Source organism: Neofelis nebulosa, chromosome 12, assembly GCF_028018385.1.
Source record: "Neofelis nebulosa isolate mNeoNeb1 chromosome 12, mNeoNeb1.pri, whole genome shotgun sequence".
In the NCBI taxonomy this organism is placed as follows: Eukaryota; Metazoa; Chordata; class Mammalia; order Carnivora; family Felidae; genus Neofelis; species Neofelis nebulosa.
Window position 1 is genome coordinate 13,201,220 of NC_080793.1, and position 25,796 is coordinate 13,227,015.

General features: G+C 40.9%; 2 protein-coding genes across 2 annotated transcripts; one reads left to right on the forward strand and one right to left on the reverse strand.

Moving 5' to 3' along the window:
• Positions 1 to 609: 609 nt before the first annotated feature.
• Positions 610 to 2,821, reverse strand: LOC131491386 (olfactory receptor 1J4-like). Its single transcript, XM_058694243.1, has one exon. The coding sequence runs from the start codon at positions 2,748 to 2,750 to the stop codon at positions 1,740 to 1,742; it is 1,011 nt and encodes a 336-aa protein (XP_058550226.1). The 5' UTR covers positions 2,751 to 2,821; the 3' UTR covers positions 610 to 1,739.
• A 10,652-nt stretch (positions 2,822 to 13,473) lies between these two features.
• Positions 13,474 to 14,623, forward strand: LOC131491387 (olfactory receptor 1L8-like). The gene has a single exon (XM_058694244.1). It carries the CDS (start codon positions 13,474 to 13,476, stop codon positions 14,431 to 14,433), a length of 960 nt encoding a protein of 319 aa, XP_058550227.1. The 3' UTR covers positions 14,434 to 14,623.
• The last annotated feature ends 11,173 nt before the right edge of the window (positions 14,624 to 25,796 follow it).

The window sequence follows — 25,796 nt, forward strand, 5'->3', positions numbered from 1 at the left end:
AATTTCATATTAGTCATTTTTTATACAAACAATAGCATTTATTTACCATTTTTAATTTTAATTACAGTATAGTTAACATACAATGTTATCTTAGTTTCAGGTGTTCAATATAGTGATTCAATAATTCTATTCATTATTCAGTGTCATATTAACTATTTTTATGCCTTTTTGTTTATCAAAAACATATTTCACAAACCTTAATACTAACTCAGCTATAATGGCCCAGATATTAGTTTTGTTTTATAAACAAGTAGCATATCATTTTAAGAAGTCCTCTTTTAAAAACTTTTTATAGTTTATTAATTTTTTTTAATTAAAAAAAAATTTTTTTAAGTTTATTTATTTTTGAGACAGAGCGAGACAGAGCATGAATGGGGGAGGGGCAGAGAGAGAGGGAGACACAGAATCGAAAGCAGGCTCCAGGCTCTAAGCCATCAGCCCAGAGCCTGATGCGGGGCTCGAACTCACGGACTGCAAGATCGTGACCTGAGCTGAAGTTGGACGCTTAACCAACTGAGCCACCCAGGCGCCCCAACAGTTTATTAATTTTTTGAGAAAGAGAGTGCAGGGAGGGGTAGGGAGCAAGCGAGAGAGAGAGAGAGAGAGAGAGAGAATCCCAAGGAGGCTCCACACTGTCAGCAAAGAGCCCAATGTGGCACTCAAACTCATGAACCATGAGATTGTAACCTGAGCTGAAATCAAGAGTCAGACACTTAACTGACTGAGCCACCTAGGCGCCCCTCACATTTGAGAATTCTTATCTCTTTAACTTGGCATCAGTAAGTTACGGGGTCAGAAGGTATAACTTATACAAAATGCAACATAATTTAGACCGCAAATCTTAGTCTAAGATTGTTTCTCTTCTTCAAGAAGAAACAGAATGTATAACCTTCTTTCAGAAAAAGAAGTTCATGTGTTTTGATATCACAGCAATTCACTTATATCTCTTCAGATAGATAAGGCCATACCTTAAAATGTTGACTTGACAAAAATGAGAGTTGCTGACAATGCCATATACCAACGCTTATGGGAGAATAATGAGGACAAGAAAAGATACCTAAAGCTAAGGCAATAGGTTATGGAGATCATAACCTGAAAAATAGGCAGGGAATACAATCCAAGTAGGGATCCAAAAAGGGGGGAGAGACCATTGAAATCAAGGAAAACAAGGAAACAAAGGCAGTCAATGTATCAGTTAGCTTTTGCTGCATAACAAACCATCCCCAAATTTAGTGGCTTAACAACAGCCACTTGTTTATATGACAATTCCATGCACTTGCAATTTGAGCAGGGAATGTGCTAGCTGGATAGGGCTTCTCATCTGGGTTTGGTTCAACTGACCACAACAAGGGCTTACTCATGCTTCTGCTGTCACCTACCAGGTCACCAGGGAGTTGGTTGATTGTTAGCTGGAGCATCTTGGTTCTCCCTCACATGGCCCTCATCTTCACACACCCTAGCTTGGACTATTTCACATGGTGGTCTCAAGGTTCCAAGAGGAGAAGGAACAGAGTCTACATAGGCTTGGAAATCTCACACCACTTTCACTGAATCTATTAGTCAAAGTCAGTCAGAAGTCCTGTCCCAATTCAGTGGGTAAGGAAACAAACCACATTTATAAGAGAGGCAGTGAAGTAATTTGGCCATTTTTGCTATCTACAACAGTCACCTACACAATTTTTCAAGGAGGTGTCTCTAGAAACATCACTAGGAAAATTAAGAATATGAGTGAGTAACTGTTACTTAGAAAAAATAATTTTCCTCCTATAAAGTATCCCCAGAGCCAGTTTCATGTCCCTGTTCCTCAGGCTATAGATAAAGGGGTTTAACATGGGTGTCACCACTGTGTATATAACTGAAGCAATTATATCTTTGACTTTGGAATTGTTTGATGAAGGAATGAAGTAAATCATTGCAAGAGTCCCATAGTACAAAAACACCACAAGGAGGTGGGAGCCACAGGTGGACAAGCCTTTGCAGATCCTCTTGATGGAGGGAACCCCTAGGATGGTGGCCCCAATGTGAATATAAGAGCCCAAAATAGCACACAATGGCAGGAAGGCAAACACTCCCCCCTCGGTGAAGATAACTAGCTCATTGAGGGAGGTGTCTGAACAGATCAACTTCAAAAGGGCAGTGAGATCACAAAAGAAATGAGGGATGGTATTGTCAGCACAGAAGGACAGGCGGGACAGAAGGAGAGTATGCAATAGGGCATGGGCACATGAGAAGAACCAGGATCCAGCCACCAGTAAGATACACAGCTCCTCCCTCATGACAGTGGTGTAGTGGAGTGGTTGACAGATGGCCACATACCTGTCATATGCCATCACTGCAAGAAGGAAATTGTCAAGACAGACAAAAAATATGAAAAAATACATCTGGGAAATGCATGCCACATAGGGGATGGATAAGTGCTGAGTCTGCATGTTCATCAGCATCTTTGGGACGGTGACAGATGAGAAAGAGATATCAGAGAAGGCCAAGTGGCTGAGGAAGAAGTACATGGGCGTGTGGAGGCGAGAGTCCAGCCTGATGAGCAGGATGATGAGCAGGTTCCCCAGCACCGTGGTCAGGTACATGCCCAGGAACAGGGAGAAGAACATGCCCTGCTGCTCTGGCCGTATGGGGACCCCCAGGAGTAGGAACTCGGACATGCTGCTCTGGTTCTTAGGTCTCATGTTGTTCTTATCTCTGCTGGGGATGGAAGGAGTAGGAAGTGTCAGAGACTGAGATATGGCGTTTATCATCACTATGTGTACATTACAGCCACATGCTGTTTCTCCTGGAAACTGTATCAAAATTCAGACACACCACACATTTTGCTGTCTGAGTCTTCCATCTGCCCCATTGTGGTCACAGAGTACATCAGATTTCCAACAGCAAACAAGATTTCCTTCAAAGGAGGCCAGCCTAAATTTCTTTACTTACTTGACCATGTTCCAGATACTTTCTTGGCACTGAGAATAAAACAGAAAATAAAATATGCAATCCTCTTCCTCCTTAGAGCTCACAATTATTGAGCACAATATAGAGTACTGATCAGGAGCTAGGGCTCTGTAGCTAAAAATCTTGAATTGGACTCCAACCTCAATAATTTACTCCCTGAATGACCCTGGGGACTTTCTCTTTGTCACCATAATCAGAGATCCTACTCTTCAGCATTCTGCTGTTCCTGCCCTTCATTCATTTGGCAGAATATTCTAGTCCATGTTTGGAATTGTTTCAGGGCTTCAAAATTACCCCAGCCACCTGCTTGATTACCTACTTATACTCATACATATGATGACCCTATATTATCTTATCCAAGCCAGCATGCTTTAAGAGTGAAAAGAGGGGCACCTGGCTGGCTCAGTCGGTTGAACATCCAACTCTTGATTTCGGCTCAGGTCATGATCCCAGGGTCATGGGATCAAGCCCTATGTCGGGATCTGCACTGAGCATGCAGCCTGCTTAAGATTTCTCTCTCTCTCCCTCTGCCCAGGAACTCTCCCTTTCCCTCTAAAAATAATTTTTAGAAAAGATTGAGGAGAGAAGTTATATAATAATTATACCAGAACAATAGGTCTACACCAAGATTTTCCTAGGCAAGCCACAATGTATGGTCACCTACTTACACCACACTTTACAATTTTCAAAGGTCTTTCACATGCACTTAATTACATTAATTAGTAAACATTTATTGAGTGCCTGTAAAGCAGAAATTCCAGCAGTTAATTCTTTCATCTTACTATAGTGGAAACAGGTGTGAAGTCACATACTCCATGGCATGTAGTGGTTGATAGACTCTGATATAAAGCATAGAGATTCTGATAGTCTTTACACTAAAGGCCAGGCTCCCTTGCTGGGAATTAAATCAGACTTAGAGGCCACATACAGAAGCCCTACGATGGAACCCAGTGAGACAGCATCATTCTAACGATAGGGATCTGATAGAAGAGTCTCTTCAAAGAACACAGATAAGCTCAGCTATTTCTGAGCTCATCTCAGTCAGTGGGACCAGATGGAGGGCAGTGACTTAAACCTTCTGCTGATACGTGGCTGCCCAGTGACATTCATTGGATAAAACTCCTCTTTGGAATTCAAGCATTTTGGGGGTGAAATCCAAAAGTTTTGTGTCAGGTAGAATCTTCACCTTCAATGATTGGACCAGGAAGAATAGAACCCTGATGCAAGCCACCCCTGTGTGAAAGAAACAGCTGGATACATGCCTCAGGAAGGAGAAAGGGAAGCTGTCTGCTGGAGTTTGAAAGAGACTGGATGTTTCCCCTGCCTTTGCACAAAATACTCTGAACAGTCAAGAAATGACTAGCAAGTTTAAAATCTCATGCATTTAGGGAATAATCATGATGCTAGCACCCATTTAGTGCATGCTTATCACATGCCACATACTGGGTGGAATAATCCTATCACTTTACAGTTCAGCCTTAGCCTCACAGAGGTTGAGCCCACAGTCCAAAATGAAGTGTCAAAATAAGAATTTGAAATAAAATGTGTGTGACACCAGAGCCTAAGCACTTAACCACTACCATTCTCTCAAGAGTAGAAATATGGTTGGGGCACCTGGAGGCTCAGTCGGTTGGGCAGCCGACTTTGGCTCAGGCCATGGTCTCACATCTTGTGTCATGATCTCGCGGTTTGTGGGTTCGAGCCCTGAGTTGGGCTCTGTGCTGACAGCTCAGAGCCTGGAGCCTGCTTCAGATTCTGTGTCTCCCTCTCTGCCCCTCCACCACTCATGCTCTCTCTCTCTCTCTCAAAAAAAAAAAAATAGGTAAACATTGAAACAAAATTTTTCAAAGAGTAGAAATATGGCATTTTGGAAGACCAATGAAGAAAAGTGCCCTCAGTGCACTGTGGGGTCTTCAAATCACATGGACAAATGGCTTACAACCTGGCTTGAGAATGACTCTTCTTGGAGCTGGATATCTCTGTCTGAAATAAAAGGAGAAGACATAAGAGGAGAATGTAACTATCAGACTGTTTATCCAACACATACAAATAGACACACACATCATAAACACACCCATGCACATACACACACCCATGGACATACACACAAAACTATGCACACACACACATGTTGCCTTATCATGGTTTTAGTTCTCTCCCTTCTATACCCATTCTTGGTTAAAATACAGTGTGAGTGTTTTATACGTAAAAACACACATGTAGTCACACACACATGCACACCATCACAGACCTCAGATCTATATGCATTCTCTTCACGACATAAACTCATTCTAGGTAAAACACATTCAGGGTTTGTGTTGCTTTTACATGAATTTACACACAACGGATAAATAAAACACCGTTGCACACAACACAATACATAAACATCACAGTCATCCAAACAAAGCACAACCCACACAAAAAAGCACATACTATCTACAGATAGGTACATGTGCAGCAATGCAAATACACCACACACAAACATAAGCATAAACAGCACAGGAATACACACACACACACACACACACACACACACACACTACCAAGAAGAGTTTTCCTTCCATAATCTATTGAAACCCTTTCTACATGAACAGAGTTGGTATGTGAGTCAGTTAACCACTAAGTGCACTGGGTTACACAAACAACAAAAAAAATACACATCCAGTGCCAGGTGGTAATTCTCCATCTTCCTCTGACCTGCAACATTCCTTGGTGAGCTCAGACACTTCTGGTCGAGGTTGTTCCTTGGGCCTTCACTTTTTGTTCAGGACACTTGGTATCCAAGGAACAATTTCTCATGACCTAGGGACCTTGTGAAGGTTTCATCCCTGTTTTCCAGCAGCAGAAAAATGGGCAAGAAGATCCTCATTCACCAAGAAGATTAATACCCCGGGGGAACAGCCCAAGCTTCTCCTATATAGCAGAAGCCTATATAGGCTAATTGCCCAATTTCTGGCCTTTCCCTTGGGAGGTAACCTGTGAAGGAACCAGAGGAGCTGAGTCACAAGTCCCAGGAGAAGGTGTCCTTGATGTTGATGTCATGAAGAGCAGAAGTGACCATGGCCACCTTGGCTTCTGAATAGCTATGGGGGCAGCCTTTCCATACCTTACAGAATGGCCAAAACAGGATAAGACCTGGCCCTTGCAGACTCCCAAATTTAAGACCTGGCTTCCATCAGAGCAAGCATTCCACTGCCACCTGAGAGCTTGCAGGTCTCCTCACTCCCCTGAGATACTCTGCAGGGCAGGAGCTGAGGCTTGATCAGGAAAGAGTCAAATGGTGAGATTGATCCCAGGGCATTAGACACAGACTGACCTGAGATCAGTACAAGCTCTGCCACTGGGTCATCTAAGCAAGGGACTTACGTTCTGCTCCCTCAGACCTATGGCAGGTGGTAGCAGTTCCTTGACTGCAAGGTTATTGTCAGCATTAAATGAGATACTGGTGCTAAAGCACTAAACCCAGCCAGTTTCCTAAAGACAAGCTGGCCTAAGGGACAAACATCCTAATGAATTTGCCAAATGAAGCATTCACTTTAATAACTGTTCAAGTTTGTAACATACCAACCCAAGTCTTCATTTAATTTTAAATTATGCTAGTAGCAGACTGTGGATGGGAAACAGGAGCACAAGACTTTATTTTTCATTTTATGCTTTTGATAATGGGTCTTCTTTCTTCTGAAAGTCAGAATAATGGTAATATATACTATCACAGAAATGTATATATGACAGAGAGAGGAAGAGAGATAGAGATTTTAAGAATTGGCCTATGCCATTGTGGGAGTTGACAAGTCCAAAATCCACAGGGCAGACAGATCTGCAGGCTGGAAATTCAGGCTGTCTTGAGGCAGAGTCTCTTCTCCAAGAAATCTCATTTTTTGCTTGGACTCTTAAGGCCTTCAGCTGATTAAATAAGAGTAATTTCCTTTACTTAACATTATTCTACTTTACTTACATATATTTACTTTATAAAATATTTTACTTCATTTACTTAAATTATATTCCTTTACTTAAAGTCAACTGATTGTAGATGTTAATCACATCAACAAAATACCTCCATGGCAACACCTGAATTACTATTTGGTTAAGTAACTGGGTACCATAGCCCAGCCAGCTTCACAAACAAAATTAACCATCACAAGTGGTGAGGTCAGAGTGCCAGTCAAGGAATCCTTACTTGGGAAAAATATGGAGATAGGGTTGCTATGCGAAAATAGATCAGCAACCAGTAAGGGATACTGTTCCATCTCTATGAACAAAGAAAATCAAGGATGAATGAGGAGACTGAGTGTACTCAATAAAACATTCTAGTCCTTGCTTGCTTTTTAGACCTGAGCCACTTTTCAGACCCAGAATCCACTGACGGATGGAGAGACCACGTCCCAAGAAGGAAAAGCCATGCAACACCACAGGGAGTGCACTCATGATGATTCTCCCTGTCCTTCCCCAGAGGTACCTATGGCCATTTACTTGGGCAAATCCCCCCACCATGATGGGGGAAAATTCATCATGGTGTCATTGTTAGAGAGGATGCAAATGGGGACAAGGTATTAAATGGAGTGCTGGCCAAATCGGTTATAGAGTGGGTCCACTTAATCTGCAGATTCACTGTGTGACTTCAGTAGTCTCCTTAAATATAATTACAAAGAATGCTTGGCAGTTGGCACATCCCCAATATTGAATCCCTGACCTTTGGGGATCCTCTGAAATTGCCCATCACCAAGTCAGGGCAATAAATCAAAAATAATAATCCGAGGGGAATGGCAGAGAAAGCATGCCAGAGAGGATATCCATCATTTCTCTCCTTCATTCACCATTTGAGTCCCTACAAAAGACAGACCCTGGAAGGTGATAGTGGACTATTGCAAACTCAACCGAGGAGTAGCCTCAATCTCAGCCATCTTCCCAGATGTGGTATATTTGCTACTGAGGACTAGTATGTGGTCTTAGCTACATGGTTTGCAGCCACTGATCTGGTGGATGCATTCTTTTCCACCTCTAATACACAAAAGGATCAGAAACAGCTTGCGTGTACTTTGAATGGAAATGGTATATGGTTTTCCCCAGGGTTCTGCTAACTCTCTTGAATTCTGTCATAATATAGTTGTAAAACATGCAGAAAATCTAGATATCCCACAGAACATCACACTGGTCCACTGTATCAATGACACCATGGTAAATGGATCAGATAACCAAGAAGTTACTAGCAAGTTGGAGCTTTAGAAAGACATGTACAGTCTTGAGGGTGAAAGATAATCACTGCAAAAATGCAGGGGACCCATTATACCAGTATCATTTATAGAAACCCAGTGATCTAGGAGAGTGATCAGAAAGCTATGGCTGCACAGAATATCCCCTATAACCAGCTGACAGGAAGAAAACTCCTGAGCATGGTTCATAAATAGATCAGCTCACTGTGTAATTGCAGATCAAAAATGAATAATGACTCCACTATAATTCATCAAGGTTTGCCTCGTAAGGTAGCCCTCAGCTTTAAGCTCTTTTTGGGGATAGCCTTGACTGAAAGAAACTGCTTCACATAAATATTCTTCCATCCAAGGGCAGCCTACACCCAGTGATCAACATGAGGATATAAAGAGCCATCCCCCTCAATGTCCTAGCTCCAGAGCTCCCAGTAGGGTCAGCTGAGACCTTCATGAGGACTGTATCACAACCCAACTTCTCTCTCTGCCCAACTCTGCTTTCTTCCTCTCCCTTCCACAGATGTAGATCCCTACAGCCCTCTCTAATAAATGCCCCACAGGCTAATCTCCATCTGAAAGTCAGGTTCCTGGAGAACCCAAACTGTAACACTCCCTACTCAACCAAACTCACACACACACACACACACACACACACACACACACACACACACACACTCTCTCTCTCTCTCTCATCCTCCCCTTTGATTACTCTATACTTGAGGACACTAAAGCATGCCCTGGAGATGTTATGGTAAGTTTGAAAGGCTTGGAAATAACCTCTATCTTCAGAAGGTGGCCTCAGGAGTTTGTTGTTCCCCTAAGGGCAGCTCCGCTCAATTCTGTTGCCATTGTGATTTCTGTATTGAGAGAGGGGTCACAGTGCAATCTCTCTTGAGGGGTCCGGTTGGAATGAACACACTGTAGCTTTCTCCACCCAGCAAGTACCCAAAGGAGTCCAGGAGAGCAGAGGCAAACTCATGAGAAGCCAACAGAGTTTCCCCGACCAGGAGAGTTCCTGCTACAGTGAATCTGGGCATCTCTGCCTTCTGCAGAACAGAGAACAACTGAAGGATGCTGAGAGACAGAGGGTGAGGAATAGGGATGTGAGGCAATATCAGAAAACATTTTCCCTCTGGAATCTAGAGCAATCTGCCTATCTGCTTTTTCCTCCTTCCTCCCAACCCCTCTTGCTATCTCTGGCTAGAAGGTCAAAGATCAGCTTTGATGGATAGATAAACTTAACCAATTTGGAAAAGGGGTTCAGGAGGGAGAAAAGATTTTTTTAAACCAGAAAGGGTGAAACGATATCTGGATATGGACAGTGAACACCAGCATGCTGGCTGCCCACCTGACCATCCACCTGACCTGGGTACTTATTTCAGCCACCTTTTAGCTCCTTTAGCTCCAAAAATCACATGGACACAGTATATGAGAGTTCAGCCTAACATTTAAGTCTGGCTTTGTATTTTATGATCACCCTATTTGATCCCTATGCCAGTATGTTATTATACCAAGATTTGGGAGGAGGGTACTTATTTATTTATTTTGAGAGGGAGAGGGAGAGAAAGAGAGAGAGAGAGAGAGAAAGAGAGAGAATGAGCAGAGGTGAGGCAGAAAGAGAGGGAGAGAGAGAGAATCCCAAACAGGCTCCATGCTCAGCACAGAGCTCAAAGTGGGGCTCGATCCCAAGTCAGTGAGATTATGACTGAGCTATGATCAAGAGCTGGACACTCAACCATCTGAGCCACCCAGGTGCCCTATACCATGGTTTTTAAGGAATCAGATTCCCAATAAGTAGATATGGGGAGTTTAGTGGAAAAGCTACATACATACACAAAAGTCCCCCTCCCTAACACATCCCACGCTTTGAGAATGATTCCCTCAGATTCTCACTTCCAAAGCTTCTATTTTGCCACGTACTCGCCCAGATGAGACACAGTGGTACCCAACCTTACTTGATCCCTTTAAATCTTCATCTCACTCTCTCCAGGTATCCCCTTCATAAATAACTTATTTTTGCTGATGTATATTTTACAAACTGCACTTATATGTTCTATTTGCTCTTTAGAATATCTAAAATCACTCAATGCACAAGTAATAGAGGTCAAGTACACCCCCCACCTGTGCTTCCAAGTCCATTGCACTTTCTACCACACCCTTGACTTAATATACACACAGTGCCCCAGCCATCCAAGACCAAATTCCCCATTTTTGTTGCCAATCACACATATGAGAATTTTCAAATTCTGCAATCTGTTTAACACAGAAAAAAAAGATATCCCACCATAACAGCAAAGGTCTGTTTTTAACATGGGGTGAGAAACATTTAAGGAAACAAAATGTGTGGGATGTGTACGTGTTAAAATAGAAAATGATCAAATTGGAAAAAAAAATGATCCTGTGCATGATTGTTTCAGACATATTTTATAGCTTTATAAAAATATGAGAAGATGAAAAGTGATTAATACTTAAATCTTGAGTTTCAGAGTTAATCCTGAATTTGAAACCTATTTTTGGACATTTACTTGATGTGTGAGTTTAGCAAATTATTTTATCTCTGTATCTGCTTCCTCATTAGAAAAAGGAAATAGGAATAATAATACCTTATGCCAGGGCACCTGGGTGGCTCAGTTGGTTGAGTGTCCAACTCTTAATTTTGGCTCAGGTCATGATCCCTGCATCGTGGGATCAAGCCCTGCATCAGGATCTGCGTTAAACATGGAGCCTGCTTGAGATTCTCTCCCCCTCTCCTTCTGCCTATCCCCTACTTGCATGCTCTATCTTTCTCTCTCGGTCAAATAAAAAAATAGCTTATGCCTCACAAGTTTGCAGTGAGGATTAAACAAAATTCTACCTGTATGAGATAAGTATTTAATTACTGATTCACTCTCAGATTATTCAAAATATGGACAAATACACCATCTAAGAAAGCTTTGTAACTTCATATTAAGGTTAATCTGGCCATAAAAGCATTAACGTGTGGGGACTGGTGTTGTTTTAGTATTCAGATTCATTACTTCTGAGAAAATGTACAAATACCTAGTTAGAGAAAAAGTCATTGGCACCAACAGTGATGGGGAAAAGACAATGGTATCAAATATTTACTCTGTCCCTGGAATCATTCTAAATGCTTTAAGCACATTTTTTAAATGAAAACATCATAAAAATATTATGGGGAAAAATACTAGTATAGCTATTTACAGATAAGAAAACTGAAATGTAAAGATACTTAATTATTTGCCTGATACTAACCAGCTGCAAAGTGGGCATTTAATTGTTGTATGACCAAATGAATAAACAAATGGTGATTCTTTGAACTGCTATTTATTTTTTTTTTTCAACGTTTTTTATTTATTTTTGGGACAGAGAGAGACAGAGCATGAACGGGGGAGGGGCAGAGAGAGAGGGAGACACAGAATCGGAAACAGGCTCCAGGCTCCGAGCCATCAGCCCAGAGCCTGACGCGGGGCTCGAACTCACGGACCGCGAGATCGTGACCTGGCTGAAGTCGGACGCTTAACCGACTGCGCCACCCAGGCGCCCCTTGAACTGCTATTTAAAAAATGCCTATCCAATTTGTCCATTCTCAATGTCTTGATGAATAATTTAAAACACTTTGTAGGTAGGGGCACCTGTGTGGCTCAGTCGGTTAAGTGTCCAACTTCACCTCAGGTCATGATTTTGTGGTCCATGAGTTCAAGCCCCACATCGGGCTCTGTGCTGACAGTTCAGAGCCTGAAGCCTCCTTCAGGTTCTGTGCCTCCTTCTCTCTCTACCCCTCCCCTGCTATCAATCTGTCTCTCTCTCTCTGTAAAAAATAAACATTAAAAAATGTTTTTAAATAAATAAATAAATAAATAAATAAATAAATAAATAAATAAAAACACTTTGTAGGCATGAGGATATCTGAGTTTATGTTGTTCATGGTAACAAAGATTTAGAGGACATTTAGGGAAACATAGTAAGTGTGCTGCATGCGTACAATGGAAAGAGTCAGAAGTAAAGGGCCAGAACATTGGTAGATCTCCAAAATTATACATAGATAGAAAAAGAAAGAATGAGATATATGCCACAGTATTATTGAAGTAATTGTTGAAGTAAGTGGAAGGAAAAATACCTAGACAAAGCAATAATAGATATTTTATAAGGCTATCGACATAACTAAATAAATGGATGCTGGCATAGAAGGACATATGCTTGCTTAATGGTTGGATGTCCAGGATATGGGAACATGATCAGATTTAGGAAACTAGAAGAAAAATAGGTAAAAAGTAAATTTAAAAATAAGGGTTTGGGGGCGCCTAGGTGGCTCAGTCAGTTAAGCGGCCGACTTCAGTTCGGGTCATGATCTCGCGGTCCGTGAGTTCAAGCCCCGTGTCGGGCACTGTGCTGACAGCTCAGAGTCTGGAGCCTGTTTCAGATTCTGTGTCTCCCTCTCTCTGACCCAACCCCCGTTCATGCTCTGTCTCTCTCTGTTTCAAAAATAAATAAACGTTAAAAAAATTTTTTTTAAATAAATAAATAAATAAATAAGGATTTGTATGGACTGATAATGATAGGTTGACATTCACTAAGGAACATGAGCTTCTAAATAAGTACTGCTAAAGATAAACGAAGCACAACAACAAAACTTTGTTGGCCTAGGTTCATTATTCCTCTGATTTCCCTGTTGAACATTTCATCAACCCCCTTTTTCTGGCAAGTAGTTTCAAAGGTAAAGCTCAGAATGACATGACTGAGCATTTGTTTTGATACAGAGAAAAATAAAACCATCTAATCTAAAATAACTCCACTCTACTTTTGTCAGTCTCTATCCCCTTATGTGGTTTATTTTTCTTTATAGAATGTAGAACTATCTGATGATAGGTGATAGATGATGATGATGATGATGATGATGATGATGATGAAGATAGATAGATAGATAGATAGATAGATAGATAGATAGATAGATTCTTTATTAAAAGGGAAGATCTAAAAGCCAGGCTGTCTCTGCCTTTTTCACAATGGTGTCCCTACTCCCAGAAGAGCACTTTACACAAAGTAGGTGCTCAATAGGCAAATATGTTTAAGATTTAATATTAAGCTGAATTAGGAAAGTTAAACTCTGTTCCTGAAAGAAAATTCTTGTTCCCAAAGTCCATGCTATCAATACCAGAAGTGTGTGAAATCTGAAAGCTGAGAGGGGAGGGCAGCATCAGGGACCACAGAGTTGACAAGTTGCCAATGTGGTAGCTAATCATGACCTTATGGGTGAAAAGTAAGCATAGGAAGAAACATACTTACTGGCTTGTTATGAAAGCAATTTGTGTGAAATGGTAAGATGTTCTTTGTTTTAGCTGGCTTCATGATCATGAAAAGAGTCAACCAAACCAGCAGTGTTTCTGAGTTCATCCTCCTGGGACTCTCCTCCCAGCCTGAAGACCAGAAGCCACTCTTTATCCTCTTCCTCACCATGTACCTGGTCACCATAACAGGGAACCTGCTCATCATCCTCGCCATCCACTCTGACCCTCAGCTCCAGACCCCCATGTATTTCTTCCTGAGTTTCCTGTCCTTCACTGACATTTGCTTTACAACAACCATTGTCCCCAGGATGCTACTGAGCTTTCTGTCAGAGAAGATCATCTCCTATGCTGGGTGTCTGACACAAATGTATTTTATTTACGTTCTGGCCAACACTGACAGCTTCCTCCTGGTGGTCATGGCCTTTGACCGCTATGTGGCCATCTGTGACCCTTTCCACTATGTCACCACCATGAACCACCACCGCTGTGTCCTGCTGGTGGCCTTTTCCTGCTCATTTCCTCACTTCCACTCACTCCTACACACACTGCTACTGAATCGTCTCACCTTCTGTGACAACAATGTTATCCATCACTTCTTCTGTGACATCAACCCTCTGCTGAAATTGTCCTGCTCCTCCACATTTCTCAATGAAATCATGATAATGTCAGAAGGTTCTGTTGTTTTGGTGACCCCCTTTGTGTGCATCACCTTCTCTTACATACGAATCCTCATCACAGTTCTCAAGATCCCCTCAGCTGCTGGGAAACGCAAAGCCTTCTCCACCTGTGGCTCTCACCTCACTGTGGTAACCCTCTTTTATGGAAGCATCTTCTATGTCTATTTACAGCCCCTGTCCAACTACACTGTGAGAGATCGTGTGGCAACACTTGTTTACACAGTTCTTACCTCCATACTGAACCCTTTTATCTATAGCCTGAGAAACAAAGACCTGAAACAGGGCCTGAGGAAACTGATGGGCAGGAGGAAGTCCTAGCCAGAACCTCTGGAAGCATGTTCATGAGTGTCTCTTCTCCTTTGGACCCTGTTTCTGCTGCTCAGGAGGGATAATTTATATGTGTCATGGATGTTGGATTGTATCCATTTCTTTGCATATGCAACTATCTTCCATTGAGATCATTATGATTCAATAATTGGCTCAAGGTCTACCAAAATCTTGGCTTCCAGTTTTCACATTTCTACCTCTCTCTACTTCCTCTTCTCCAGGAAACCATATCTTTTTTCATTCCCTTTAAGTACAGTTGAAACCTGTTTCCAAATAAATTCCTGGAACTAATTCATAACGGTTCAAGGACTTTGATTCCCTTAGTATCCTTCTTACTTTAATGAACTTCTGTAATCAGTTTTGCTAGCTTTTTGAAAATAATTACAGTAATTTAGGGAGAGAAAGAGAGAGAGATACAGAGATAGATTGAAAATTTCATCAATTGGAAACTTTCACCAAAGCAAACAATGTGTCTGGCCCATCACTTTATGCAGGGATTTTGCTCTTCCTTCTTCTCTATCATTGACAGCAGGATATTCCAGAATATTCTGGGCTCTGTAGGAACACAGGCCCATCTCTTAGCCCTGATTAGCTAAATGACTTAGTAGTTCAGCACACAACTGAACCAATGATCAGGCCAGCATGCAGCGGGGAGTTGCCTCTGGGTCTTTACCCTGGTCATCTGTTGTCTGTCCCTCATAGGCACTCACTCCCCTTGAGCCCTCTCTTAGCTTCAACTCCTCTTACAGACCCCTCTATTTCTACCATCACTACCCCTCTGAAATCTGTCTGCTTCACAAGGAAAGATTTGTTGTATGTACTTAGAATTATCTTCCATATTTTTTGAAGAGAGAGTTAAAACCCGTATGTGAACGTTGAAGGCAGATATATAACTAGGAGATTCCAGAACCAAACATAGAGGCTCTGGGATGTAGAGTCATCCAGTGCTACAGGCAATGACTTGATTCTGTTTACTTTTCTTTTCATTCTTTATTCTCTATTATTCTTTCAGGGGTTTTAGACTCTGCAATATTTTGTATCTTAATATTTTTGCCACTTACTGTTCTATATCATTTCCAAAGATATTACTCAGCAGGTCTCACATGGGGGGCTGTGAACCTGGATTTTAATAAACACCCCATAGAGAAAACTAACTTGGCCTTATGTGAGCAGCTGAATGTTTGAAAATTTCCAATCTTTCATTGTCTCGATGTTTGTATTTCTAAGACTTATGTCCGATAGTAATAGTATATCAAGTTATCAAGCTACATGTACACAGACACTCATTGATTACAGCATTGTTTGTAATAGTGAAAAATTAGAAACAACCTAAATGCCCATCAATAGGAGAATAGACAAATAATGGTTCAATTTTTCCATAGAAAGAAATAATATATAGTAATTATAAATAATAAGGTGTATCTCTACCACTGCCCTGAATAGCCATTATGAGTGAAGTTGCAAAATAAAATGCTTAAGAATAAACCCATTTTGGGGGTCCTGGGTGACTCAGTCGGCTAAGCATCTAACTTTGGTTCAAGTCACGATCACACAGTTTGTGAGTTTGAGCCCCGCGTCGAGCTTTGTGCTGACAGCTCAGAGCCTGGAGCCTGTTTGGAATTCTGTGTTTCCCTCTCTCTTTCTGCCCCTCCCCAGCTTGTGCTATCTCTCTCTCTCTCTCTCTCTCTCTCTCTCTCTCTCTCTCTCAAAAATAAATAAGTTAACATTTAAAAACAAGAATAAACCCATTTAAAAAAAAGAATAAGCCTAATAATAAATAAAATGCTGAATCATAAATCTGTGTTTTAAATGTGTATGTTGAATAAGTGAGATTATATATTCAGTAAGAAAATCTCCCACCGAAAATTGTTAATTCCTGCTTCAGATTCTGTGTCTCCTTCTGTTTCTGCTCCTCCCCTGCTTGTGCTGTCTCTCTCTATCAAAAATAAATGAACATTAAAAAAAATTTTTTTAAAGGGGCACCTGGGTGGCTCAGTAGGTTAAGTGTCTGATTAGCTCAGGTCATGATCTCATGGCTCGTGAGTTAGAGCCCCACATCAGGCTCTGTGCTGACAGCTCAGAGCCTGGAGCCTGCTTCAGATTCTGTGTCTCCTCTCTCTGCTCCTCTTCTCGTTCTCTCTCTCTCTCTCTCTCTCTCTCTCTCTCAAAAATAAATAAACATTTAAAAAATTTAAAGAAATTTGTTAATTCTAGGAGAGGACATGGAATAGGGAAGCAAGAGATAATGTTTGCTTTTTACTTTGTATATATCTGTAATATTGGAAGTTGTTAAAATGGCACACATATTTTTTGTAGATTAAAACTACTAATCACTAAGGAAAGTGTAACATAATCTATTGCTCTGTTTTTCATAGCATCTACTTTTGTTTAAACAGAAATAATATCATGCATGGTAGGAAAGGGTTGATATAAAGGAGGTCAGATCACCCTCCATTCAATGTCCTAATTCTTATGTTGGAGAAGCCAGTAAAGGGGAACATTCCACGTGTGCAGCAATCTCACCTCCACACAACCATAGTTGTCTTTTATTACTATCAACACTCTGGCGTTGGAAGAGAAAATTCTGATCATTTTTTCTCCAAGAATGGGCATAGCCATAGATAGGCCTTTGACCATGGTCCTTTGTCCCTTGAATAAGTCTGGGTGAGGTCTAATGATTTACATTTCTAACAAGTCCCTAGCTAATGCTGATGTGTGGATTTAGAAACAATACTTTGAGAATAACTAGGCTACTAGATATCAAGACCTCCTATAGATCTATGGTAACTAAAACTATATGGATATTTCTGAAAGTCTAGATGAACAAGACAAATGCCGTAAATCGAGAGCCCAGAAACATATCCATAGATTAGTGTATACTTGATTTATGAATGAGGCACTGGAGAGCATATTTTCATAAATGGAACTAAGACAGTTAGGAATTCACACAGAAAAATGAAATTGGATCCCTATTACACACCATATGCAAAAACTAAACTTACCTGTGAATTGAATTCTAAACTTAAATATAAAAATTAAAACTATACCTTTACATAAAAGAATTAGGAGAATATCTTTGTCTTCTTGAAGTGGAAAAATATTTCTTAAGACGTAGACAGAAAGCACTAACCATAAAAGAAAAGAATAGCAAATTGGACGTGTTAAAGTTAAATACTAATTTATGTCTGTTTGTCAGAAGACATTATAGAGTAAAAAGACAAAATGGTAAAAGATATTTGAAATTCATAAAACCAACAAAACACCCAAACTAAGAATACATAAAGATCCTGGGCAATCAAGAAGGAAAAGAAAGTGATGGAGGAAACTATGGAAAGGAATTAAGCTTTTCACACACACACACACACACACACACACACCCAAATGGCCAATAATTACATTAAAAGATGCTGAGTTTCATTCAAATTCAAACTGAATCATAATGGGAACCCACTGCACACCTACCAGATAAACAAAATTAGAATTCAGAAGTTAAATATCAAGGGTTAGAAAAAAAAAGTGGAAGAGTAGATCATTATTCTGCTAATGGGAGTATTAATTGGTACAACCAATTTCGAAAACAATTTGTTGTTACAAAACATAGTAAAATTACGCAATTTATTAATTCCATTCTTGGGTATATATTCCAGAGAAAAACATGTACATGTCCAACAAGAGACATGAATAAAAACATTTAATACAGGAATTAAACTTATGAGGCCCTAGAGGTGCCTAGGTGTCTCAGTTAGTTAAGCGTCCGACTTTGGCTCAGGTCATGATCTCAACGTTCATGAGTTCAAGCTCCATGTCAGGCTCTCTGCTGACAGCTCAGAGCCTGGAGCCTGCTTTGGATTCTGTGTCTCCCTCTCTCTGTGCCCTTCCCATACTCACACTCTGTCTCTCTCAAAACTAAAATAAACATTAAAAAAAAATTTAAACTTACGAAGCCACAAACTAGAAATAATCTAAATATTCACCTATGGTAGGATGAATAAATTCATTGTATAAAGTGTGGTATATTTATATAATGGAATACTTAACAGTATGTGCATCATCTTGATTGATCCTGACCAAACTTTTTGAGGTGTTTATTATAATCCCTGTTTTGTAAGGAAACAGGGCACAATAGGTGAAGTATCTCTCTAGCACAGATTTTTCCCTGAATTTATGACTTGTACATCCATTGTCTACTCAACATTTCTGCTTGGATGTCTAATAAATATCAGAAACTAAACATGTCAATAACCAAATTTTTGGGGTTTTTTAAAGTTTTTGACTTTATGTATTTATTTTGAGAGAGAGAGAGCATGGGAAAAGAGAGAGGGAGAAAGAGAGAATCCCAAGCAAGCTCCACACCTCAGTGCAGAGCCCAACACAGGGCTCGAACTCACGAACTGTGAGATCATGATCTGAGCTGAAATCAAGAGTTAGAGGCCACCCAGACACCCCCACCAAACTCTTTTTTAAGTTTATTTATTTATTTTGAGAGAGAGATAGAGTGTGCACAAGTGAGGGAGAGGCAGAGGGAGAGAGAAAATCCCAAGCAGGCTTCATGTAGTCAGTGTAGAGCCTGATGCCAGGCTCAATCTCATGAACTGTGAGATTGTGACCTGAGCTGAAATGAAGAGCTGAATGCTTAACAGAATGAGCCACCCAGGTGCTCTAATAACCAAATTCTTGATCTCCTCTGAACCTTCTTCCCTACAAGCTTCTTCATCTGAATTAATGAGGACTCTGCCCTTGCAGTTGCTCAGGCCAGGAACCTTGGAGTCATTCTGGACTCATTTCTCTTTTGCCCATGCCACAACCAATGTATCTGAAAGTCTTGTTGGTTCTACCTTCACAAAATATCTACCTTCACTGCAACCACCTTCATTCAAGCCACTATCATTTCTCACCTGCATTATTGCAACTGTTCTTACTTTCACCATTGCACTCCTACGGTCTTTGCTCAACATAGCACCATAGCCAGCACCTTGCCTGAACAGAGATGATAACAGACCCTAGCTAGAGTCACCACTGATCATGGACCACAGTAAGCAGGCACACTCAAATGTGGGGCTTCAGTGGGGCCACTGCAGCCTCCCTGACATCAGAGTCAGCAGTGGCCTTACCCAATAGAATCCCCACTAGCAAGCCCCACTTGCTTAAAGCTGCTACCAACTGGCCCATCCATAAACCCAAGCTGAACTGACTGATGGACTGTCCCTGCTAAATCAAATCTAGGAAGTCTAGAAGATTGTTTACTCAAATATTCAGATACCAATGCCAGGAATCAAGGACCATAAAGAATCAGGTAAACATAACACGACCAAAGGAAACTAATAAAGCTCCAATAACTGATCCAAAAGAAGTGAGGTCTATAATTGTGTGACAAAGAATTCAGAATAATTTTCTTGAAGAAGTTTAATAAAGTACAAGAACACACAGATAGACAACTAAACAAAATTAGGAATACAATGTGTGAGCAGAGTAAACCCAACAAAACATTTAAGAAATCTTGCATGGTGATCAAGTGGGATTTATCCCTGGCATGCAAGGATAGTTCCCTATACACAAATCAACAGATATGATACACCACACGTATAGAATGTTATAAATGAAGTGCAAGTTGCAAAATAAAATGCTTAAGAATAAATCCATTGGGGGCATCTGTGTGACTCGGTTAAGCATCTAACTTTGGCTCAGGTCATGATCTCACAGTTTGTGAGTTTGAGCCCCACTTCGGGCTTTGCACTGAAAGATTAAAAATCATATGATCCTCTCAATAGTCACAGAAAAATCATTTGACAAAATGCAAACTCCTTCATGACAAAAACTCAATAAATTGTATATAAAATGAATATACATCAACATAATAAAGGCCATATATGACAAGCCTACAGCTAATATATTCAATGGTCAAAGGTTGAAATCTTTTCCATCAGAAACAGCAACACTACAGGAAACACAATGACACTAAATTCATGTCTTTCAATAATCACTCTAAATGTAAGTGGACTAAATGCTCCAATCAAAATGCATGGGGTTTCAGAATGGATTAAAAAAAAAATCTGTATGCTGCCTACAAGAGACTCATTTTAGACCTAAAGACACCTGCAGATTGAAAGTAAGGAGATGGAGAACCATCTAACATGCTAATGGATGTCAAAAGAAAGCTGGAGTTGCCATACTTATATCGGAAAAACTAGCTTTTAAAACAAAGGTTGTAACAAGAAAGGAGGGCATTATATCATAATTAAGGGGTCTATCCACCAAGAAGATCTAAAAATTGTAAATATTTTGAGCGCCTGTGTGACTCAGTCTGTTAATTGTCCAAATTTGGCCCAGGTCATGATCTCACAGTTTGTGGGTTCAAGCCCTATATCAGTCTGTGATGATAGGTCAAAGCCTGGAGACTGCTTCAGATTCTGTGTCTTCCTCTCTCTGCCTCTCCCCCGCTCACACTCTGTCTCTGTCTCAAAAATAAATAAACATTAAAAAAATATTTAAAAAATTTTTAATTGTAAATATTTATGCCCCCAACTTGAAAGAGCCCAAATATATAAATAAATTAATCACAAATATAAAGAAACTCATTAATAATAATGCCATAATAGTAGGGGACTTCAACACCCACTCAGCAATGGACAGATCATCTAAGCAGAAAATCAACAAGGAAACAATGGCTTTGAATGACACTGGACCGCATGGACTTAATGGATATATTGAGAACATTTCATCCTAAAACAGCAGAATACACATTCTTCTCATGGTCACATGGGTCATTCTCCAAAATAGATCACATACTGGTCACAAATCAGCCCTCAATAGGGACAAAAAGATCAATATCATACCATGCATATTTTCAGACCACAACGCTATGAAACTTGAAATAAACTACAAAGAAAAATTTGGAAAGACCACGAATACTTGGAAATTAAAGAACATCCTATGAAAATAATTAATGGGTTAACCAAGAAATTAAAGGAGAAATTAAAAAATACATGGGAATCCAGGGAAGATGGCGGCGTAGGAGGACGCTGGGCTCACCGCGCGTCCTGCTGATCACTTAGATTCCACCTACACCTGCCTAAAGAACCCAGAAAACCGCCAGAGGATTAGCAGAACGGAGTCTCCGGAGCCAAGCGCAGACGAGAGGCCCACGGAAGAGGGTAGGAAGGGCGGCGAGGCGGTGCGCGCTCCACGGACTGGCGGGAGGGAGCCGGGGCGGAGGGGCGGCTCGCCGGCCAAGCAGAGCCCCCGAGTCGGGCTGGCAAAAGCGGAGGGGCCGGACGGACTGTGTTCCGACAGCAAGCGCGACTTAGCGTCTGGGAGGTCAGAAGTTAACAGCTCTGCTCAGAAAGCGGGAAGGCTGGAGGACAAAGGGAGGGAGAGCTGCTGAGCCCCCGGACGGCAGAGCTCAGCTTGGCGGGGAACAAAGGCGCTCGCCAGCGCCATCTCCCCCGCCCATCCCCCAGCCAAAATCCCAAAGAGAACCAGTTCCTGCCAGGGAACTTGCTCGCTCCGCGCAAACACCCAACTCTGTGCTTCTGCGGAGCCAAACCTCCGGCAGCGGATCTGACTCCCTCCCGCTGCCACAGGGCCCCTCCTGAAGTGGATCACCTAAGGAGAAGCGAGCTAAGCCTGCCCCTCCCGCCCCCGTGCACCTTGCCTACCCACCCCAGCTAATACGCCAGCTCCCCAGCACCACAAGCCTGGCAGTGTGCAAGTAGACCAGACGGGCCACACCACCCCACAGTGAATCCCGCCCCTAGGAGAGGGGAAGAGAAGGCACTCACCAGTCTGACTGTGGCCCCAGCGGTGGGCTGGGGGCAGACATCAGGTCGGACTGCGGCCCCGCCCACCAACTCCAGTTATACACCACAGCACGGGGGAAGTGCCCTGCGGGTCCTCACCACTCCAGGGACTGTCCAAAATGACCAAACGGAAGAATTCCCCTCAGAAGAATCTCCAGGAAATAACAACAGCTAATGAACTGATCAAAAAGGATTTAAATAATATAACAGAAAGTGAATTTAGAATAATAGTCATAAAATTAATCGCTGGGCTTGAAAACAGTATACAGGACAGCAGAGAATCTCTTGCCACAGAGATCAAGGGACTAAGGAACAGTCACGAGGAGCTGAAAAACGCTGTAAATGAAATGCAAAACAAAATGGAAACCACGACGGCTCGGATTGAAGAGGCAGAGGAGAGAATAGGTGAACTAGAAGATAAAGTTATGGAAAAAGAGGAAGCTGAAAGAAAGAGAGATAAAAAAATCCAGGAGTATGAGGGGAAAATTAGAGAACTAAGTGATACACTAAAAAGAAATAATATACGCATAATTGGTATTCCAGAGGAGGAAGAGAGAGGGAAAGGTGCTGAAGGGGTACTTGAAGAAATTATAGCTGAGAACTTCCCTGAACTGGGGAAGGAAAAAGGCATTGAAATCCAAGAGGCACAGAGAACTCCCTTCAGACGTAACTTGAATCGATCTTCTGCACGACATATCATAGTGAAACTGGCAAAATACAAGGATAAAGAGAAAATTCTGAAAGCAGCAAGGGATAAACATGCCCTCACATATAAAGGGAGACCTATAAGACTCGTGACTGATCTCTCCTTTGAAACTTGGCAGGCCAGAAAGGCTTGGCACGATATCTTCAGTGTGCTAAACAGAAAAAATATGCAGCCGAGAATCCTTTATCCAGCAAGTCTGTCATTTAGAATAGAAGGAGAGATAAAGGTCTTCCCAAACAAACAAAAACTGAAGGAATTTGTCACCACGAAACTAGCCCTACAAGAGATCCTAAGGGGGATCCTGTGAGACAAAGTACCAGAGACATCACTACAAGCATAAAACATACAGACATCACAATGACTCTAAACCCGTATCTTTCTATAATAACACTGAATGTAAATGGATTAAATGCGCCAACCAAAAGACATAGGGTATCAGAATGGATAAAAAAACAAGACCCATCTATTTGCTGTCTACAAGAGACTCATTTTAGGTCTGAGGACACCTTTAGATTGAGAGTGAGGGGATGGAGAACTATTTATCATGCTACTGGAAGCCAAAAGAAAGCTGGAGTAGCCATACTTATATCAGACAAACTAGACTTTAAATTAAAGGCTGTAACAAGAGATGAAGAAGGGCATTATATAATAATTACAGGGTCTATCCATCAGGAAGAGCTAACAATTATAAATGTCTATGCGCCAAATACCGGAGCCCCCAGATATATAAAACAGTTACTCATAAACATAAGCAACCTTATTGATAAGAATGTGGTCATTGCAGGGGACTTTAACACACCACTTACAGAAATGGATAGATCATCTAGACACAGGGTCAATAAAGAAACAAGGGCCCTGAATGATACATTGGATCAGATGGACCTGACAGATATATTTAGAACTCTGCATCCCAAAGCAACAGAATATACTTTCTTCTCGAGTGCACATGGAACATTCTCCAAGATAGATCATATACTGGGTCACAAAACAGCCCTTCATAAGTTTACAAGAATTGAAATTATACCATGCATACTTTCAGACCACAATGCTATGAAGCTTGAAATCAACCACAGGAAAAAGTCTGGAAAACCTCCAAAAGCATGGAGGTTAAAGAACACCCTACTAACGAATGAGTGGGTCAACCAGGCAATTAGAGAAGAAATTAAAAAATATATGGAAACAAACGAAAATGAAAATACAACAATCCAAACGCTTTGGGACGCAGCGAAGGCAGTCCTGAGAGGAAAATACATTGCAATCCAGGCCTATCTCAAGAAACAAGAAAAATCCCAAATACAAAATCTAACAGCACACCTAAAGGAAATAGAGGCAGAACAGCAAAGGCAGCCTAAACCCAGCAGAAGAAGAGAAATCATAAAGATCAGAGCAGAAATAAACAATATAGAATCTAAAAAAACTGTAGAGCAGATCAACGAAACCAAGAGTTGGTTTTTTGAAAAAATAAACAAAATTGACAAACCTCTAGCAAGGCTTCTCAAAAAGAAAAGGGAGATGACCCAAATAGATAAAATCATGAATGAAAATGGAATTATTACAACCAATCCCTCAGAGATACAAACAATTATCAGGGAATACTATGAAAAATTATATGCCAACAAATTGGACAACCTGGAAGAAATGGACAAATTCCTAAACACCCACACTCTTCCAAAACTCAATCAGGAGGAAATAGAAAGCTTGAACAGACCCATAACCAGCGAAGAAATTGAATCGGTTATCAAAAATCTCCCAACAAATAAGAGTCCAGGACCAGATGGCTTCCCAGGGGAGTTCTACCAGACGTTTAAAGCAGAGATAATACCTATCCTTCTCAAGCTATTCCAAGAAATAGAGAGGGAAGGAAAACTTCCAGACTCATTCTATGAAGCCAGTATTACTTTGATTCCTAAACCAGACAGAGACCCAGTAAAAAAAAGAGAACTACAGGCCAATATCCCTGATGAATATGGATGCAAAAATTCTCAATAAGATACTAGCAAATCGAATTCAACAGCATGTAAAAAGAATTATTCACCATGATCAAGTGGGATTCATTCCTGGGATGCAGGGCTGGTTCAACATTCGCAAATCGATCAACGTGATACATCACATTAACAAAAAAAAAGAAAAGAACCATATGATCCTGTCAATCGATGCAGAAAAGGCCTTTGACAAAATCCAGCACCCTTTCTTAATAAAAACCCTTGAGAAAGTCGGGATAGAAGGAACATACTTAAAGATCATAAAAGCCATTTATGAAAAGCCCACAGCTAACATCATCCTCAATGGGGAAAAACTGAGAGCTTTTTCCCTGAGATCAGGAACACGACAGGGATGCCCACTCTCACCGCTGCTGTTTAATATAGTGCTGGAAGTTCTAGCATCAGCAATCAGACAACAAAAGGAAATCAAAGGCATCCAAATTGGCAAAGATGAAGTCAAGCTTTCGCTTTTTGCAGATGACATGATATTATACATGGAAAATCCGATAGACTCCACCAAAAGTCTGCTAGAACTGATACATGAATTCAGCAAAGTTGCCAGATACAAAATCAATGTACAGAAATCAGTTGCATTCTTATACACTAACAATGAAGCAACAGAAAGACAAATAAAGAAACTGATCCCATTCACAATTGCACCAAGAAGCATAAAATACCTAGGAATAAATCTAACCAAAGATGTAAAAGATCTGTATGCTGAAAACTATAGAAAGCTTATGCAGGTAATTGAAGAAGATATAAAGAAATGGAAAGACATTCCCTGCTCATGGATTGGAAGAATAAATATTGTCAAAATGTCAATACTACCCAAAGCTATCTACACATTCAATGCAATCCCAATCAAAATTG

Excerpts from the sequence above, each read along its gene's own strand:
- LOC131491386 (XM_058694243.1), bottom strand. The coding sequence starts at position 2,750 with ATGATAAACGCCATATCTCAGTCTCTGACACTTCCTACTCCTTCCATC.
- LOC131491387 (XM_058694244.1), top strand. The coding sequence starts at position 13,474 with ATGTTCTTTGTTTTAGCTGGCTTCATGATCATGAAAAGAGTCAACCAA.